General features: G+C 42.0%; 1 protein-coding gene across 4 annotated transcripts in view; it reads right to left on the reverse strand.

Annotated features, from left to right (window-relative positions):
* LOC114018264 (collagen alpha-1(IX) chain-like) overlaps nt 1–19,166 on the reverse strand; it is a 65,416-nt gene that overhangs the window by 36,325 nt on the left and 9,925 nt on the right. For 2 of the 4 annotated variants that reach the window (XM_043542394.1, XM_043542393.1), the window contains exons 1-7: nt 16,195–16,933; nt 13,918–14,018; nt 5,692–5,815; nt 4,723–5,116; nt 3,366–3,443; nt 1,658–1,750; nt 1,516–1,569 (exon numbers count right to left, since the gene is read on the reverse strand). In XM_043542394.1, the coding sequence (XP_043398329.1) occupies nt 1,516–1,569; nt 1,658–1,750; nt 3,366–3,443; nt 4,723–5,116; nt 5,692–5,815; nt 13,918–14,018; nt 16,195–16,196 (846 nt within the window). In that variant the 5' untranslated portion in view covers nt 16,197–16,933. Of the gene's footprint in view, nt 1–1,515; nt 1,570–1,657; nt 1,751–3,365; nt 3,444–4,722; nt 5,117–5,691; nt 5,816–13,917; nt 14,019–16,194; nt 16,934–19,166 lie in introns of those variants that run through there. The other 2 variants (XM_043542395.1, XM_043542396.1) reach the window with 2 other exon arrangements.

Raw genomic sequence — 19,166 nt, forward strand, 5'->3', positions numbered from 1 at the left:
TGAGACTAAAACTAAATTTCCCATATGTGGCACTGTGTTAGAATTGCATGTTATTACTTTAAGAGTGGGGTGGCATTCCTGGTCCTGCTTGTAGTAAAGCATGAGTACAGAGTCAGTAAAGAAAGAGCCAGCTTAAAGCAGGATGAGGTGACCTATGCCTTGCTGCCTAAGTGAGCAGCCTGTTTTCTCTCTCTCTCTGTTTTGGGGTTCTTGTGTGACATTGTTCTGAATTCTAAGAAATAAAGTAGTATTAGGTTGCAACCTTCCAGCAATAGTATTTATGCTTTTATCTAACTTCTGTGAGTATTCGGAGAACATAAAACAATAGAACATGGATTCTCAACTCACAGGTCATGATCCCCAGCAATATCAGGGGGTCGTGACTACCCTCTTTTTCTTTTTGGCTAGATTAGAAAGGGGTCCTGAAACTAGTTTCTGTTGTAACATAAGATCACAGGATGGAAAGGGTTGAACCACAGACCACTGAACAAACTTTGGTTAAGGAACCTGCAAAATCCCTTGGTCACTAGGTTTAGGAAGGGAAGGAGCAGCTAGATCAGAGGTCAGCAAACTACCGCCCGCAGGCCACATCCAGCCTGCAGGACCGTCCTGTCTGGCCCAAGCTCCCAGCCGGCAGGGCTAGCTCTACCGTTTTTGCCGCCCCAAGCACTGAAAAAACCTGTCGCTGCCGAATTGCCGCCGCGGCCGGCGGAACGGAGAAGCTGCCGCCGAATTGCCGCCACCACGGAAACTCTGCTGCCTCTTTCTGACTGCCGTGCCAAGCACCTGCTTGGAACGCTGGTGCCTTGAGCTGGTCCTGCAGGCCGGGGAGGCTAGCCCCCAGCCCCTCCCCTGCTGTCCTCCCTCCCCCGCAGGCACGCCGCAGCACGGGCAGCGCGGCTTGCACCCGTCCACCTCCCAGGCTTTCAAGTAAGCCTGTCCTGCCGCTCTGAGCAGCAAGGTAAGGGGGCGGGGAGAAGGGGAGTTGGATAAGGGGCAGGAGGTCCCAGGGGGCAGTCAGGGCCAGGGGCCCCAGAAGGGGCTGTCAGGGGACAAGGAGTGGGTGGGGGTTGGATGGGTCAGGGGTCCCGGGGAGCCTGTCAGGGAGCAGGGGTGTGGATAGGAGGTGGGGCAGCCAGGGGACAGGGAGCAGAGGGGGTGGGGGCAGTCAAGGGGCAAGGAGCAAGTGGAGTTGGATGGGTCAGGGGTTCTGAGGGAGGCAGTCAGGGGGCGGGAGGCAGGCTGTATGGGGTGGCACAGCCTTCCCTACCCAGCCCTCCATACCTTTTCACAACCCCGATGTGGCCCCCGGGCCAAAAAGTTTGCCCACCCCTGAGCTAGATCATTGCCCCTCCCTCATGTTACTACTGTTGAAGCTCCCTTTTGTCCACCATGTACAGCAATGGTGAACATGTTTTCAAAGCCACCTATCTTTATTACTGAGCAATGTAGACTATACAAATGAAGGCATGTTGTCTTATTTAATATGAAAGACAAAGCATAAATCGTAATTACCAGATTTCCAACACTGACAGACTTTCCTTGTTCTCCCTTCTCCACTTTTTGCCCCTGGCACAGGAGTAGAAAAAGGGACATCATTTCCACACAAAAATTAAAAATGATCTTCACAAATAGAAAGTTGATTTTTAAATTATACCTTGGGCCCTCTTGTTCCTTGATCTCCTGGTCTCCCATGGGCACATTTACATGCTGGGTTTCCAGTAAGACCCTGCTGAGCAGTTGCTCCGCACTGACAATGAAGATACATGTTTTTTTATTTTCTGCATGGCAAAGAGTGAGTTGAGGAACATGACTGATTTGATGGCATGGGGAGCTGCCATCTCTGTTCTCCACAAACGGCATTAGAAAATGTTCCTGAATCATATAACAGAGCTGGCGCTAGGCACACACATCAGGTGCATAGTTTGAGAGTTCTTGCTCTGTCAGCTTTCACATTAACCAGAACCTGAATTTAGTGGCCTGTAGGGAACCCCCTACATACCTTGAGAGGTACACTCTACAAGCCCAGACTCACCAGTGGAGCTGGAACTAGGGGTGCTGCCACACCCCTGGCTTTAATAAAGTTTGTGGACAATACCAAGCTGGGAGGGGTTGCAAGTGCTTTGGAAGATAGGATGAAAATTCAAAATGATCTGGAGAAACGGGAGAAATGGACTGAAGTAAATAGGATGAAATTCAATAAAGACAAATGCAAAGTACTCCACTTAGGAAGGAACAATCAGTTGCACACATACAAAATGGGAAATGACTGCCTAGGAAGGAGTACTGTGGAAAGGGACCTGGGGGTCATAGTGGATCACAAGCTAAATATGAGTCAACAGTGTGACGCTGTTTCAAAAAAAAAAAAAAAAAAAAAAAAAAAAAAAAAAAAAAAGCAAACATCATTCTGGGATGTATTAGCAGGAGAATTGTACGCAAGACACGAGAAGTAATTCTTCTACTCTACTCTGCGCTGATTAGGCCTCAACTGGAGTATTGTGTCCATTTCTGGGTGCCATATTTCAGGAAAGATGTGGACAAATTGGAGAAAATCCTGAGAAGAGCAACAAAAATGATTAAAGGTCAAGAAAACATGACCGATGAGGGAAGATTGAAAAAATTGGGTTTGTTTAGTCTGGAGAAGAGAAGACTGAGAGGGGACATGATATAAGTTTTCAAGTATATAAAAGTTACAAGGAGGAGGGAGAAAAATTATTGTTCTTAATTTAGGATAGGACAAGAATCAATGGGCTTGAATTTCAGCAAGGGCGGTTTAGGTTGGACATTAGGAAAAACTTCCTAACTGTCAGGGTGGTTAAGCACTGGAATCAATTGCCTAGGGAGGTTGTGGAATCTCCATCACTGGGGATTTTTAAGAGCAGGTTGAACAAACACCTGTCAGGGATTGTCTAGATAATACTTAGTCCTGCCTTGAGGGCAGGGGACTGGACTAGACAACCTCTCAAGGTCCCTTCCAATTCTATGAAGTAGTAATAACAAACACCAAATACATTGTCTCCATCACCAGCACCCCCACTATAAAAATTGTTCCAGCACCCCTGAAGCTCACTCTCAGCTACTAATGCCCTGCCCTATTTCCAGATGATGACGCCCTTCTGAATCTGCATAATAATGACAACACCCTGAGCCCCATTCTATCCCTTCTTCAGTCCCTTAGCAAAACACATCCTGATCCACCCAGCTGCCAAACATTTCCCCTGCCCCCATGCAACATGAGATTTGGGGAAGTCTCCCTGCGGCCCTGTCTATCTCATTTAGTACAGAACACTGCAAAACCTGTGCTCACTCTGTCGGTTAGTGCTGAAGCAAAGGAGTTCATGAAAGAAAGCGCATAGCCTACTCACAATATCCAAAAGCTCACAGCAGCCTTCTGAGTAAGCTTTATCTGCGTCACAGTGCATTTCAAGTTGTTGTAAATCCACCTGACACACAAAATCATTGGATTAAACTAATGTGAGCAATAGCAAAAATGTGCTAAGAAAACTTAGTGCACACGCGCGCAAACTCACACCTACCCACTTTGTGCTCCTCATCACAGACACATTTGCACAGCCACAGACATTGACCAATTGTTCCTCTCCACCCTCATTCTTTTCCGCCCCTCACCAATGAATTCTGCATCCGGAGTAGCTGCAGAATCCGGCTCACATTGGAGTACTGCCATTAAAAGAGCAAATTCTATCTCTGCTGCTTTTCTCTTTTTAAATTCTAAATTACCCAATCTGATTTCCTTGTACAAGGCAAAATTTCAAGTCAAATACTTGCTGTATGCTCTATTATCCACTAATAAAATGACCAAGTGTAAATTTTTTTAAAAATCTTATTGGCTTTTCTCACTCTATGTTTGCTTCCATTCATAGTCTACAGAAATACAAAATCAAAATACAGTTACCTCTAGCATAAAGCCTGTGCTAGGCCAGTAATTGCATTTGTTATTATATTTACATGTAGGAAGTATTTCACTGCTATTCTGAATGCTGATAACTACAAATCTTTATTGCACAAAATAGTAACAACAATTTTGAGTCACATGCTCACCACCAGAGGGAGTTCTAGTGAAAGTAATAAAGTATTGTTGTGTGCCACTTACAGGAAAAATATTGAGTCGATCTTCAGAGATAACTGTATGAAAAGTTACTACTAATTTTGTTTCAGAGTAGCAGCCGTGTTAGTCTGTATTCGCAAAAAGAAAAGGAGGACTTGTGGCACCTTAGAAACTAACAAATTTATTTGAGCATAAGCTTTCGTGAGCTACAGCTCACTTCATCGGATGAAATGTAATTAAAAGCCTGCTCCTGTACCTCTAAAATTAATGAGAGTTTTGTCATTGATTTCAGTGGGAGCAAGTGGAGAGAAAAAAAGGAACCTGCTGGAGATATTAAATTTAAAGGGCAGAGGGAATTTAAATTCAACAGATCCATTTGAAAGGTTCACAAACAAAAGGATGTTAACTGTAGCTAAGGAAAACTTCACGTTATGGGAGAGTGCACAGAGGATAGTTAGTGTCTGAATGGAATCCCACCGGTAGCAAGATGAGCAATTATAAACAACTGTATTTAGGAAAAGAATCAGAAAAACACTTAGAAGAAAAACACTGAACACTAACTAGGTTCACGGACTTAGCCTAATGGCTTTCTTCTCTTATATTTCCAGTAGATGACACTGTGTAGTAACATTACTCAAGCTAGAAGAGCTACTTACCAAAACAGGAGACTCTTCAACTGATCTTTTTACCAGCAAAGTGTATCCATTTCCATAAACACCGCTCTGTTCATTTCCTGGAACTGCACTGACCTCCTGACAGTCAATCAATAATTTTGCATCCTTGCCTTTCACACTTAATGCTAGCTTGTGCCAAGAACCATCAAAAGCCTTGTCCACATTGCTGAATGTCCTGAACATGAGTGTTTCGGATGGAGTGGCATGAAAGAAATCCAGAGATTTTTTGTCTCCCAGAAAGCGAATACCAGCTCTGTTTTTGCCATCAGAATCACTAACTTGCCATAAATTTTGCACATTTTGTGGAGTGTCTTCTGGCATCTTAAACATAGCAATGATGGAATATTCTGAAGGCAAGCAATCTGGATGAACACCACTAAAACAAGAACACATGCAGTCCAATTAAAGTCTACATATTGAGATACAATGTAAACCAAATCCCATTCAACAAATTTCATCTCTAAAACATTTAAAATTTATTATTTTAACAGTGCTGTAGTGTGGTAGAGAGTCAGCTAGAGAGTCACTAAGGGGTGCACTTTAAGAGTGGCATTTCAAGAATTTGTCCACATAATGTTAATGAGATCACACACTTTATTACTTCCAAAGATTCTACATTTTGCTCTCAGGCAGACTTCCACTGAAAACAACAGTGCACCCACTGCACAATTCCTTCACAAGGTGCAGTGTTTTCCTTCCAACTCCTTTTTGCACCTGGCAAGCTAGCCAGCATCAAGGTGCAGGGAGAAACTCAAGTGAGTGCAGTGACTCTTGCATGGTAGGTCTAAGGTAGTGAAAACCTCTTTGCAGCCTCCGCTCATGCATCTGCACAAAGACCAGTCCCAATATAGCCCATAAATCTTACTCACATTCTGTGTTAACTATGATCCATTTCTTCAGCAAAATCTTAGTTTTAAGGAAGAAGCACACAGAGTTTAATTTATGGCGTACCTGGTGTTTTTCCTGAGCTGTATGGTAGGATTAATGTGGTAAACTAAAAAATCTGAGTTTGATCCTTCAACTATGTTTAGATCCGATGCTTTGGACAATCTGAACTCCTGAAGAAGATCAACCTCTGCAATTTTAAAAAGTTTTTATAATTATAATTAGTTTCATTTGCCAAAGAGTTAATTTGCTTGGTATTTTTCTATAAAAACAACTCTCGTGGGGGAAATTGGCATGGAACTATTGACTCCAATGGAGTGAAGCCAAGTTACGGTCACTGAGATACTGGCCCTGTTAGTGCTGCCGATGAAAAACTGGTTTCTCATTGTTGGTTCTGTGCAATTATTATTAAGTGGTCAGGTTTGGTTTCTGGCTCATCAAAGGAGGGAGGATGCAGACAAAGAGAGCCCTTTCCTCCTGCTTGGGCACTTGTGAAAGGGGCAATCAGAACACTTCTGCTTGCATTCCCTTGACATATGATCTGAGGGACCACCAGATCATCTAGTCTCACAGGCCACCAACAGCACCTAGCACCCACACAGTAAACCCAGCAGCCGAAATTAGACCAAATTATTACAGCCAACAGGAGACTAGCCTCTTATGTGCCACAAAAAGAGAACAGGGGGGATTGAGGTGTACCAGTGCCTGAGGCCCCTGCAGTAGCAGGGAATGATTAAGTGAGATATATCGAAATAATCCTGGCAACTGACCTGCACCCTCACACCACAGAGGAAGGCAAAAAAACCAACAACCGAAAAACAGGTCGCTGGCCAATCTGACCTGGGGGAAAATGCATTCCCAACCCCCATATAGTGAGCAAGAACCAGCCAGCCAAATAACTAAGACAGAATGCTGGGTGCCGCCTCAGAGAGCCTACCCACCCTGTCCAGTATCCCATCTCCAGCCATGGCCATCCCTGATGATTCAGAGAAAAGAGCAACAACAAAGAATCCTACCCCAGAATATACTGGAGAGGGGAAAAATCCTTTCGTGACCCACTAGAGCAGCGTTTTTCAAACTTCGGGTCGCAATGGGTCACGGCATGTCAGGCACTGGGTCACTCTGGTCAGCGCCACCAACTGGGATGTTAAATGTCCTGTTGGCGGTGCTGCTCAGCTGAGGCAGGCTAGTGCCTACCTGTTTTGACACCGCGCTGCGCCCTGGAAGCAGCCAGTCCAGCTTCTCAGCAGCGGGGCCACGGAGCTCCATGCGCTGCCCCCGAGCACCAGCTCCGCACTCCCATTGGCTGGGAACCAGGGGGAGGTGGTGCCGCCTGTGGGCGAGAGTCACGCAAAGCCACTTGCACGCCTTCGCCTTGGAGCCAGACCTGCTGCTGACTGTTAGGATATAGATATTCAGGCCTGTCTGTAAAGGCCTGTACTTTAAGAATTTAGGTGTATTCTTATCACTTGGCTAGTTAGAGGTATAAAAGAAAGAATCAAAATCACTGTCTGCCAGTGTAAGGTCCTTCTCTTACTGTGACAGTCTGAGACCCTGTTCTTAGGCTAAGGCCTTTGGCTAAGCGACAGAGGCAGCCATAAGCTGGGAAGCGACCGGTCACATCCTCACATTCCAAAGTAGTCACATTGAAAGAAGGTGCTATTGGGCTGTTAGGAATACAATCCTGTCCTGATAGCCCCTATCACCTCCAGAGAAAGGGAACTGCCTAGAAGATGTAAAAGGAAATTGAGGTTGATAGTTTTCTGTCTGGTAAGAACTCACTTATCAATAGACACAGCTGGGAAACTCTTATGTCTTTATAGATGTAGTTGTGAAATCCTCACTTCTGTATTGTTTTGTCATTATAGTTCCCACTTTGCTATTGTTTATTGGCATGGTCTCTCTCTGGTTCTGTGATTGTTTCTGTCTGCTGTATAATTAATTTCGCTGGGTGTAAACTAATTAAGGTGGTGGGATATAATTGGTTAGCTAATCATGTTACAATATGTTAGGATTGGTTAGTTAAATTTCAGTAGAATGATTGGTTAAGGTATAGCTAAGAATATTACTATATAAATTAGGGGCAAACAGGAAGTAAGTTGGGATTCAAAAATAAGGAAAAAGGAACTTGTATTTAAGCTTGCTGGAAGTTCACCCCAATAAACATCGAATTGTTTGCACCTTTGGGCTTCGGGTATTGTTGCTCTCTGTTCATGCAAGAAGGACCAGGGAAGTGGGAGAGTGAAGGAATAAGCTCTCTAACACTGACCACTTCCAGGGCACAGCTCGGTCCGCGGTGCCAGGACAGACGGGAAGCCTGCCTCTGCACCCCGGCTGTGCCGCCGACCAGGAGCAGCTGATGAGGTAAGTCCACGCCCCAACCCCATGCCCCAGCCCTGAGCCCCCCCAACCCAGAACCCCTTCCTGCACCCCAAACCCTTCATCCCCGGCCCCATTCCAGAACCTGCACCCCCAGCCCTGACCCCCCACACTCCAACCCCCTGCCCCAGCCCTGACCCCCCTCCCGCACCCTGAACTCCTCATTCCTGGCCCCACTGGGTCATGGGCATCAACAATTTTCTTCAGCTGGGTCCCCAGAAAAAAAAGTTTGAAAACCATTGCCTTAGAGGCAGCTGGCTGAAGCCCTGAAGCATGAGCTCTTAGGAACATAAGATATAAACTGGAAGTGAGGCCAAGAATTGCTGAGCTCTGCCCCACGCCATCACAAGCAACCTCATCATACAATCACATTCATAAATTTGTCCTGCTCTCTTGTAACACTAATTAAGTCATTTGCCTGCACAACTCCCATTGAGAGGCTGCTGCAGAACCTCATTCCTCTGATGGTTAGCAACCTTCTTCTATTTGTAGCCTGAATTTGTTCATGGCCATTTGATACCCGTTTGTTCTTGTGCCAACATTGTCCTTTAGCTTAAATAACTAAATAACTCCTCACCCTCTCTAGTGTTCCCCACCCTGAGTATTTATAGAAAGTCTATTTTTGGTGTGCTAGACTAAACAAGCCAAGATCTTCCACTTTTCTCTCATAAGTTATGCCCTTCATCCTCCTGATCATCCTAGTATTTCTTCTCTGAACCTGTTCCAGTTGGAATCATCTGTCCTCAACATGGGTGACCAAATTGTACACAGTATTCCAAATGAGATCTTAGCAGTGCCTTGTACAATGACATTTATACTTCTCTATCTCTACTGGAAATGCTGTACCTGATACATCCTGGGATCACATTTGCATTTTTCACAACCACATCACATTGGTGGCTCACAGTCATCCTGTGTTTGGCCCACACACCCAGGTGCAGAAAACAGAGGTGTAAACAGGGAAGTCTGAGTGGGAGTTCTGTTGGAGAAGAAGGGAGGAACAAGCCCCTGGTCCTTTGAGGCAGTGAGGGAGTTTTTTGTGGGTGTTGTGTGGGTTTTTTTTTTTGTCTTGTGTGGGTTTTTTCCTTGTTCAGTTTGTAAAAGCTGGTAGGGGGCAGTGTACTATGAGAGGCCAAACCCTGATTAGGGGGTGTGGGCGTCTCTGATTAGGAATCCAAATAATCAGCGAGCAGCACAGGAGCAGCAAACAGGGGAGATTGAGCAGGAGTTTGTAAGGGGACTTGGGGTTTGGGTCTGTAATGTTCTGGTTTTCTTTTGGTGTTTGTTTGGGTCTTTGGGTTTTTTTCCCCTTTGACAGATATTTAGGCAGGAAGGCTATGACAGGTACAGAGGTAGCAGTGATAGTGACTGAAGCCATGGAAGAGACAATGAAGATGACCGGATGTGGAAGCTGTGAGATGTACATGATCCTAGAGCAGGTATCTGAAAAGAATTTCATTTGTATGAACTGCCCCATCACAGAGCTGATGGAAGAGTAGATCCAAAGCCTGGAGATGCAGGTGAAAACTATGGTTGAGTTTCAAAGGGGGTTTGAGCAGCTGTTGGAGCAAAGGCAAGAGGAGGCTTAAGGGAAAAGTCAAGACTTGCAAATGCAAGCTGGACTGAAGAACCGGGAGGGGAGACAGCTGGGTGAGGAAAGAGGCCAGTGGAAGCATGTGACTATGAGAACTAGGCAGAGGAAAAGACCAGCTAGTGACGGAGAAATAATGCTCAGGAACAAGTTTGCTGAGTTGGAAATGAAGAAGGGGCACAGCAGACTATAATTGAAGGAGGGAGGGCAAGGAAGAAGAAGAGAGCAGATAATCCTGTAAGGAGAAGAGCCAGTGGAGATACCCAGAATTCAGAGCCCCAGAAGGATACAGAATGACTTACAAAAGATTGCAAGGGAGAATAAAAAGACAAGAGGACTTGCAGACAGAAAGAACAGGAGGAAGGCCAGAGAATCACACCATGATCAGGAAAAGGCAGGTCTACCTGATTGTGGACTCCCTACTAAGAACAAACAGGCCTGTCACCAGAGCTGATCCAGAGAACTGAAGGGTGTGCTGTGTGCCGGGAGCTAAGATAAGGGATGTGGACCTGAGGCTAAAGAGAATCCTAATGGGAGCAGGAAAGAATCCACTTATTGTCCTTCATGTGGGAACAAATGACACCTCTAGATTCTTGCTGGAACATATCAAGGGAGACTATGCCAGGCTGGGGAAGATGCTTAAGGAAATGGAGGCTCAGGTGATGTTCAGTGGGATTCTGCCTGTCCCTAGAGTAGAGAATGAAGGTGAGACAACATTATGATGATCAACAGATGGCTCAGGCACTGACGCTATAAGGAGGGCTCTGGGATGTCTGACCACTGGGAGACATTCAGGGACAGAAGACAGTTGTCTTGGAATGGACTCCACCTGAGTAAGGAAGGAAATAGACTTCTGGTAAGGAGGATGGTGCAACTCATTAAAAGAGCTTTAAACTAGGAACTCAGGGGAGACTGTTGGGAGATGCTCATGTAATCTCCATGCCTGATTTTAAGAGGGGGAAAAATCAAGTAAGAAAGGATACAGCAATAGAGAAAGGAACAGCAGCAGGTAGGAGAATGGACATTAATTGGAAGGATAGTGCTGATACCAGTCAGATAGGCTGTAGAACCACTTGGGCGACGAATGTGGGCAAAGCCAAGCAGCATCAGTTAAGAAGTTTATACACCAATGCAAGGAGGCTGGGTAACAAAATGGAGGAACTAGAACTACTCATGCAGGAAGTGATACCAGATATTATAGGGGTAACAGAAACATAGTGGAATAGTAGTCATGACTGGAGTACAGGTATTGAAGGGTATATGCTGTTCAGAAAAGGCAGAAATAAAGGCAAAGGTGGTGGAGTAGCATTGCATGTTGATGATGAGGTAGACTGTAAAGAAATTAGAAGTGATGGAATGGATAAACCAGAGTCTGTTTGGGCCAAAATCACTTTGGGGAAGAAAGCTACTATAGGTTCCCACGATGTAGTGCTTGGGGTGCGCTACAGACCACCAGGATCCAATTTGGTTATGGTTAGAGACCTCTTTAATGTTTTTAAAGAAATAAATACTACTGAAAATTGTGTGATCATTGGAGACTAACTTCCCAGATACAGATTGGAGGAAAAGTGCTACTAGTAATAGTAGGTTTTCCTGGGTGTGATAGCTGAGAGATTTCTTCACCAAATAGTTGCTGAACCAACAAGAGGTGATGCCATTTTAGATTTGGTATTGGTGCGTAGTGAGGACCTCACAGAAGAACTGGTGGTAGAGGACAACCTTGGTTTGAGTGATCATGAGTTAATTCAGTTTAAACTAAATGGAAGGATAAACAAAAATTGAAATCAAGGACTCTTGTTGCAGATCTAAAGAGCAAATTTTAATAAATTAAGGGAATTAGAGAAGTGGATTGGACCAAAGAATTCAAGGATCTGAAAAACTTGGAATAATTTTAAGTCAATGTTGCCAAAGCTATCTGAAACCTGCATCCCAAGAAAGGGGGAAAAAAATCATAGGGAAGGGTTGCAGACCAAGCTGCATGAGCAAGCATCTCAAACAGGTGATGATGAGAAAGCAGCAAGCCTACAAGGAATGGAAGATGGGAGGGATCAGCAAGGAAAACTACCTCTTGGAGGTCAGAAAGTGTAGGGATAAAGTGAGAACCGCTAAAAGCCAAGCAGAGTTGGACCTTGGAAAGGGAATTAAAACCAATAGTAAAAGGTTCTATAGCCATATAAGTAAGAAGAAAACAAGGAAAGAAGAAATGGGACCACTAAGCACTGAGGATGGGGTGGAGATTAAAGATAATCTAGGCATCATCCAACACCTAAACAAATCATTAGCCTCATTAAAAACTGAGGCAAATGAAGAGTTTAGGAGTAGTGGCAGGATGGCTAATGGCAATGAGGATATGGAGGTAAAAATTACCACATCCAACGTGGAAGACAAACTCAAACAGCTTAATGAGTCTAAATTGGGGCCTCCAGGCAATCTTAATTAAAGGAACTGACACATGAAATTGCAAGCCCAATAGCAAGGATTTTTAATGAATCTGTAAACTCAGGGATTGTACCCTATGACTGCAAAATTGCTGATATAGTTCCTATTTTTAAGAAAGGGGGAAAAAAAAGTGATCCAGGAAACTATAGGCCTGTTAGTTTGACCTCAATTGTATGCAAGGTTTTGGAACAAATTTTGAAATAGAAAGTAGCTAAGGACATAGAGGTGAACAGTAATTGGGATAAAATACAACATGGTTTTACAAAAGGTAGATCATGTGAGACAATCTGATCACCTTCTTTGAGAAGATAACTGAATTTTTAAATAAAGGAAACGCATTAGATCTAATCTACCTGGATTTCAGTAAGGCACTTGATACAGTTCCACATGGGAAATTATTAGTTAAATTGGAGAAGATGGGGATTAATATGAGAATTGAAAGGTGGATAAGGAACTGGTTAAAGGGGTGACTACAATGGGTCAGACTGAAAGGTGAACTGTCCGGCTGGAGGGAAGTTACTAGTGGTCTTGGGACCAATATTATTTAATATTTTTATTCCTGATCTTGGCACAAAAAGTGAGTTTGCGCTAATAAAATTTGCTGATGATAGAAAGTTGGTATTGCCAATACAGAGGAGGACCGGAATACCATACAAAAAGATCTAGATGACCTTGTAAACTGGAGTAATAGAAATGGGATGAAATTTAATAGTGCAAAGTGCAGGGTCACGCACTTAGGGACTAACAAGAATTTGTGCTATAAGCTGTGGACTTACTGGTTGAAAGCAACAGACGAGGAGAAAGACCTGGATGTACTGGTTGATCACAGGATGACTATAAGCAGTCAATGTGATGCGGCCATGAAAAAGGCTAAGGCAGTCCTAGGATGCATCAGATGAGGTATTTCCAGTAGAGACCTATCTTTTATGGAAACATAATATTTATTTATTTTTGCTATTTGATTCTACATTCATGTCTTTTCAAAACTAAAGATTGGTTGGTAACTATGAGCCTTTTCCTTCCCATATTTTAATAGTGGCTTCCTGGAAAATAACTATTTTACACAATTGCTTATTCCATAGGTAATGAGAATGGTTTGTCAGGAAATGTTTCTTACTCTGCTAGATAAAAATAAAATTCCAACCACTTAGTTATTTAGCAGCTAAGCTTCAGTACTGCCCACCATTTGAGGTGTCTACCTTCTGCTGCATAGTTTTGTTTTCCCATGCCTTGATATAGGTGTCATCGGACGCCAGATTTCAAACTGCGCTTTGTGACAGTATTTGAGCTACTGTAGGAATTATGAAGCAAAGTGAGACACTTATTATGTATATTTGCATGTTGATATCCAGAATGCTTTTCCAACTAACAGTTATTTAAGATTTGAGAACAAATTGCACTGTTATGTTGTGTGCGCTTTATTATAAGCAATAGCATAATTTTTAGCTGTATATGGCAACTTTTTTGTACTGTTGCATGTAATAAATAAAATAAGCGTAATGTTAAATTACACCTTAGAGATGAAGGTTGTTATTCAGGTTGTTTTTCCATTTCTCTCACACACACACACACACACACTTATTTCGATGCAGAGTCAAATCGCTGCAAAATACTATAATGGAGGAGGGGATTACTTCTTTCATTACACAAGAATCAAGGCCAATTCTCTCTGAAGAAATATATTGTTAGTTAGTAAAAGAGTGCTTAGAAAAGGTCCATTTGAAACTTATTTTGATCTAAAAAAAAAAAAAAAAAAACCAGGAAAAAATTTGTGGTACTTTTCACAATTTTTTTTCCTGTAACAAGCTGGTCAGCATATTTGATGAAAAATATTTTTAATCAGCTCTGAATGTATCAACTATGAAAGGAGTATGTTCACATACCTACAGTATTTGGTAAATCCTGACATAGGAAAATGCTGGAGAGAGTCACCAGGACCATCAGAACTGGAAATTTCATTGTAGGACTTCTTGAATACATGCACCTATGAAAGGAACATTTAATTGTTAGATCCGTTTGTTATTAATGCTAATCTGCTACTTTCACTCAATAGTCCCTAAAGCACTGGGTTTGCTGTGATAGGAAATCCCCACAACAGCTGGGGAATATGAGTATGTATATACACAGTATATATGAATAAGTATACGCACAGACACTGCATACATAAACTAAAGACTTAAAATATGCATTGTAATTATTTTCAAAATATGTGTCTAATAATTATCAATCACGTAAAGGGTCACAAATGACCCCAAATCACCTTCTATAACTAGATATCTATGCACAAGTATTTGTTACAAAGATATTGGCTAGTTAGTTTTAACTACATTATGGATACAAGCAACAGTGGTGAATTATATGTGCAATTCAATCATCCTCTACTGAGTGACAAAGATAAATATTGAACCTTACAGTTTGCTGTGAAAGGCCATTCTAAGAATGGAGCTTTTTACTTTACTAGATGTATGCATGTGTGATTAAATAATTAAAACATTAAAGAGAAAACAATCTATGTGAAAAATAAGACCATGAATTATAAGACTAGTACTTGGATGATATTATCTACACAGCATCATCCCATTAAAAAGATTTACTCCTTACAGTTTTCAATCTAAAGATCTATCCTACAGTCATCGATGTCAATGGAGTTTAGTCACTGACCTCACCTGAAGCAGAATGAGATTCAAAATTATACATAGTGAAATATGTTTCTATTTGTTAATCTACAGCCCAGTCCTGCTGTCACTGAAATTAAGGGGTTTAGGACCAGGGCCCTTGTTAGCATCTTTGAAGATTTTCACAACACGCTGTCACTCTAAACGCATTGGTCACTCTAATTACTTTCAGTAAATCAATAAAAAATATCTTCTTAAAGAGGAGAAAGAACCAACCCTTGTCTTCTGACATCTAGACTTTTGGGAAAGTTTCAAATCTGTAGTTAGATGCAAATTGCGCTACTCAGCTAATCCCTAACCATTTTTACTAGCAAGTCTGCTAGCCATGCGATTGTTAGTCCTGCAACAATTAATTTGAACTAACCATGCATTATCCTTTTCCTTTATTTCTTAAAAAAAGAAATTAAAAGACAGAGGAGCAAGGCACTTACACATATTATTCTAGTGAGTATCAAGGACAGCATACCAATATGCCTATATTATTAGGATACATCAGCAGCAATAATCATATGCATTTAAAGCCTAATATTGTAACCTTTACTCATGTGAGTAACATAATTGAAATCAGTGAAATTATTTGAGTATAGGCTGAAGGATCAGGTCCTACACCAAATCCTTCACAATATTTGTAATATACCATACATTTGGTAACTAGACATAAAAGCAAGAGACTATTCTTAGATTCATAGATTCCAAGGCCAGAGGGACCATTGTGATTATCTAGTCTGTCCTCCTGTATAACACATAGAACTTCCCCAAAATAATCACTAGAGCAGACCTTTTAGAAAAACATCCAATCAATTGTCAGTGATTGAGAATCCACCACTACCCTGGGTAAATTATTCCAATGATTAATTACTCTCACCATTAAGAATGTATGTCTTCTTTCCACTCTGAATTTGTGTAGCTTCAACTTCCATTGGATCATGTTACAGCTTTCTCTGCTAGACTGAAGTGCCCACGATTAAATATTTTTCCCTTGTAGATTCTAATAAGCTGTAATCAAGTCACCCTTAACTTTCTCTTTGTTATTTCATGTAAGAATGTTAATTACACAATTCAGTAATTTTAAAAAGTCATCTTTGTTAAAGTATATTTTTTCTTTAAAAAGTGGCATAGGTATTTAGTTCCTGACTATCATAGACAGACAATGTATTCTAACATTAGTATGTTGCAACATTTCAAAAGACATGTTTATACAAACTGCATTTCAAGTAGCTGCTGCTTTTTCCTGGAGATTCTGAATGCAATCTCATGTTACTAAAAAAACATAGGGAAGAAAACTAAGTGCTTCATAGCTAAGGTATAATGAAACTTGTTAGCAAGCACTTTTTTGTGTGTGTGGTAAAAAAAAAAAAACACAGTGCATAATATGCTTGTACATATCACAACTAGAAAGCACAGGTACATGGATACAGTGGATAAAGTGCTTCAGTCTCATAAGAAGGTACAATTCCAAATGGAAGCGATAAGAAGAAAACTTACATTCTTTCTAGCAACAAATGTGAATGAAGAGCAATGTAGCTGCGAGGTCACAAAGCTTTAGATAGACTCTGCTGGAACACAAAGAATATCAAGAGAAATTACGTGGAGAAGCTGAACAAAATAGAGCTAAAGATTCCTCACGCTAAATACTTTCTTCAATATCAGCCATTTCTTTCAGTAACCTCTTTGCTCCCCCTATAATGGCTAGAGGCTCTGCTGTCTGATCATATAGTAGCTCTCACAAGCTTTTTAGGCCTCTGATAGGACAGTCACTCCCCAAATAGAGTTTCTTGGAAAATCTCACAAATGCTGAAGGGCGGGTGTCTGGATTCCCTCTCTTTGTCCCTCCACCTCCTGTCACCAGAACTTTCAAATCTGTGACAGCTTACCGAGGGGCTGAATACATGAACATTTGTTAGCATGCAAGAAGTGTAGTATTTCTATGATTTGTTTTATCCAGCTTTGCCTGATCCCCTTAGATCTCTAAGCTTCATTTGATCAGATTTTCTATTAAGATTTCCATTTCTCCTTTATTTGCAGGGCTAGTGGTACATTAAAAAAAAAAGGCTTTTCATATTATATTTAAGTACTTCCACTTGTAGTCCTATACATAAAGGACATCGTCTGCATAATGCTGAACTGCTATATCTACCTGTAAGTAATACTGATTGTTACTTATTGCTAAGATCATATTCTTCATGAGAGAAACAGATATTTGCATAAAAGCCCTTCATGAAGTGATCTCAGACCAGTATAAATAAATAAGTATAATCCATTGCATCCACCATTTGGTCACCTGATAAAATATTATTAAATGAATCAACAATTGCATAATTTATGGAACAGTGTGCCACAAACTGGAGAAAGACTCCCACTGGTTTGGGTCAGGCCCAATATGTACAAATTTGTTCTCAAGGTTCTGATCATGGCAAACTCAAACACTGGGCTTAAAACAATGGTTAGGTTTGCGGGTTTTAAATATGTTTTAGTTTAATGTGTTTCAAAATGGGGTTTTGTTGTTAGTTTTAGTATAGCGTTTAAAATTGCTGCTCATGATATCTTGTAAGACTTGATGTAACTAAAATTCTTTGGTTGTTTATTCATTTCTATATATTATAGATAACCTCAATAATCTATCACTACAATGCAGAGACCACTCAAAGAACTTTTAGTTACACGTTTAGTGAGAGGTTATAGATATCAATCATCAGACATATATGAAAGACATATACAGAACTACAATATGTATCCGTACTGTATGATTCTCTTCTTTAGTTGAGATTCTCTTCGTTAATGTAGAACTTTGCTGTAGCAAAGTTCCTACTCATGCTGTGAGAGACACTACATAGCAACAGGGTGTTATATTTTACAAGGAGTTGACAGACCTAAGACAAATATATCGCCAGTGAACAAAATGGATTCTGAAGCATCCCCTGTATACTGCAGCTGTTATGCTGCTTGAATCCCAGAGATAGTGCATAGTTTAAAAACTTCTTTCACAGAAGAGTTCTTCTTCGTGCTGTTTTTGTACCCACTCTAAGGAACGGGTCCTGCTCCAAAGTTTATTCACATCAGTAGAAAGACTCCCATTGACTTTAGCAGGCATTGAAGCTAACTCATTGTGTTTAGTATAAGACCCAGTGAATTTGACAAACTTCTGATATTATTTTCACCTCTGTCTATAACAGTATATAAGGCTGTTCAGCTCACCAAAAAAAAAAAAAAAGCTTCTCTTTTTATTCAAATTGCATCTGTGGCCTCTTTTGTTGCTGATTACCTTCTGATTAGGTAAGCACCTGAACATACTCCTTTGCAACGGGTTTATATTTGGAAACTGAAGGTAAGAGTACATATCTTCTTGGATATTGCAAAGATGTGATCATATGGTTTGTATATAATATCCTTAAGACACCAGTACAGAAATATTTCATGCAATTTTTCCAAGCATTTCGTTACATAAAACACACACTTTGATAAGAGACTGTCAAATAGCTAAGGGGAAGTTTTGACCTCTCATTGAACTCTCTGGCCTAGATGGTCTGTTCTGCTTGAGATGTTTTCAGCACAGGTCTGATGGGAGTGGAGTCCAAAGGTGGCTTTGCATTCCCCCAGTCCTGAAGTCCAAGTTCAGCCCCACTGCAATTTACCGTGGTCCTAAAGTGCACTCAGCTGCCTGTGGCCCTGTAATGCAGTTGCTCTTACCACCGTAGGAGACTCTGGGAACAGGGAACTCTGTTGCCAGGGTCTTCGCCTCTCTTGCACCCCTTGTTGACCACTTTCTCAGCCCTGCAATGACCTGGCTCTCTGGCCAGGTTACCTCTTAAGTTCAGTCCCCTTTCAGAGTAACAAAGGTCCAGCTGAAAGTCCAAAGTATCGTCAGTCAGGACTTGGTCAAGGGCAATACTGAAATTGGAGTCTGGGGACAGGTCATGAGTCAGAACTGGGGTCAGAGTCCATGGATAAGCCAAACTGGGATTGTAGTCGGATTCAGGAAGCAGGCCAAAGGGTGAAGCCAGGTTGGAGTCAGTCCAAAGGTCAGGAGGCAGGTGCAGGGCTGGAGTGGAGTCAGGGTAGGGCATGGGCAAGGCAAGGCTCAGGGCAGTAACAGAAATAGGGTCAAGAACAAGCTGGAAGGCTAGGGAGTCTGTAACACCAAGACAGCTGGAGGGTTCCTAGCCAAGTGGTGCTATTGCACAGATGAACTTGCAGCTCTAGCAGGGTCAGTGTATCTCTGCTTGGGGGTCCTCTGACCAGGGCCCTGCCCAGCAATAGGCAGCCACAGTGTTACTGCTTGCTAAGTCACTGCAGGCTCTGTTTAAGTGATGAGTCAGTGCAGCTGAGTTGCTGCAGCCAGCTTGAGTGTCAGTGATGAGTTACTGCAGGTTCTGCTGGCACCTATTGAGAATGTGGGCACATCTAAAGGCCTCCTCCCCCAAGGAGCTACTGAACCCAGATCCCAAGTAAATATCGAG

Source organism: Chelonia mydas, chromosome 3 (assembly GCF_015237465.2).
Source record: "Chelonia mydas isolate rCheMyd1 chromosome 3, rCheMyd1.pri.v2, whole genome shotgun sequence".
NCBI lineage: Eukaryota > Metazoa > Chordata > Testudines > Cheloniidae > Chelonia > Chelonia mydas.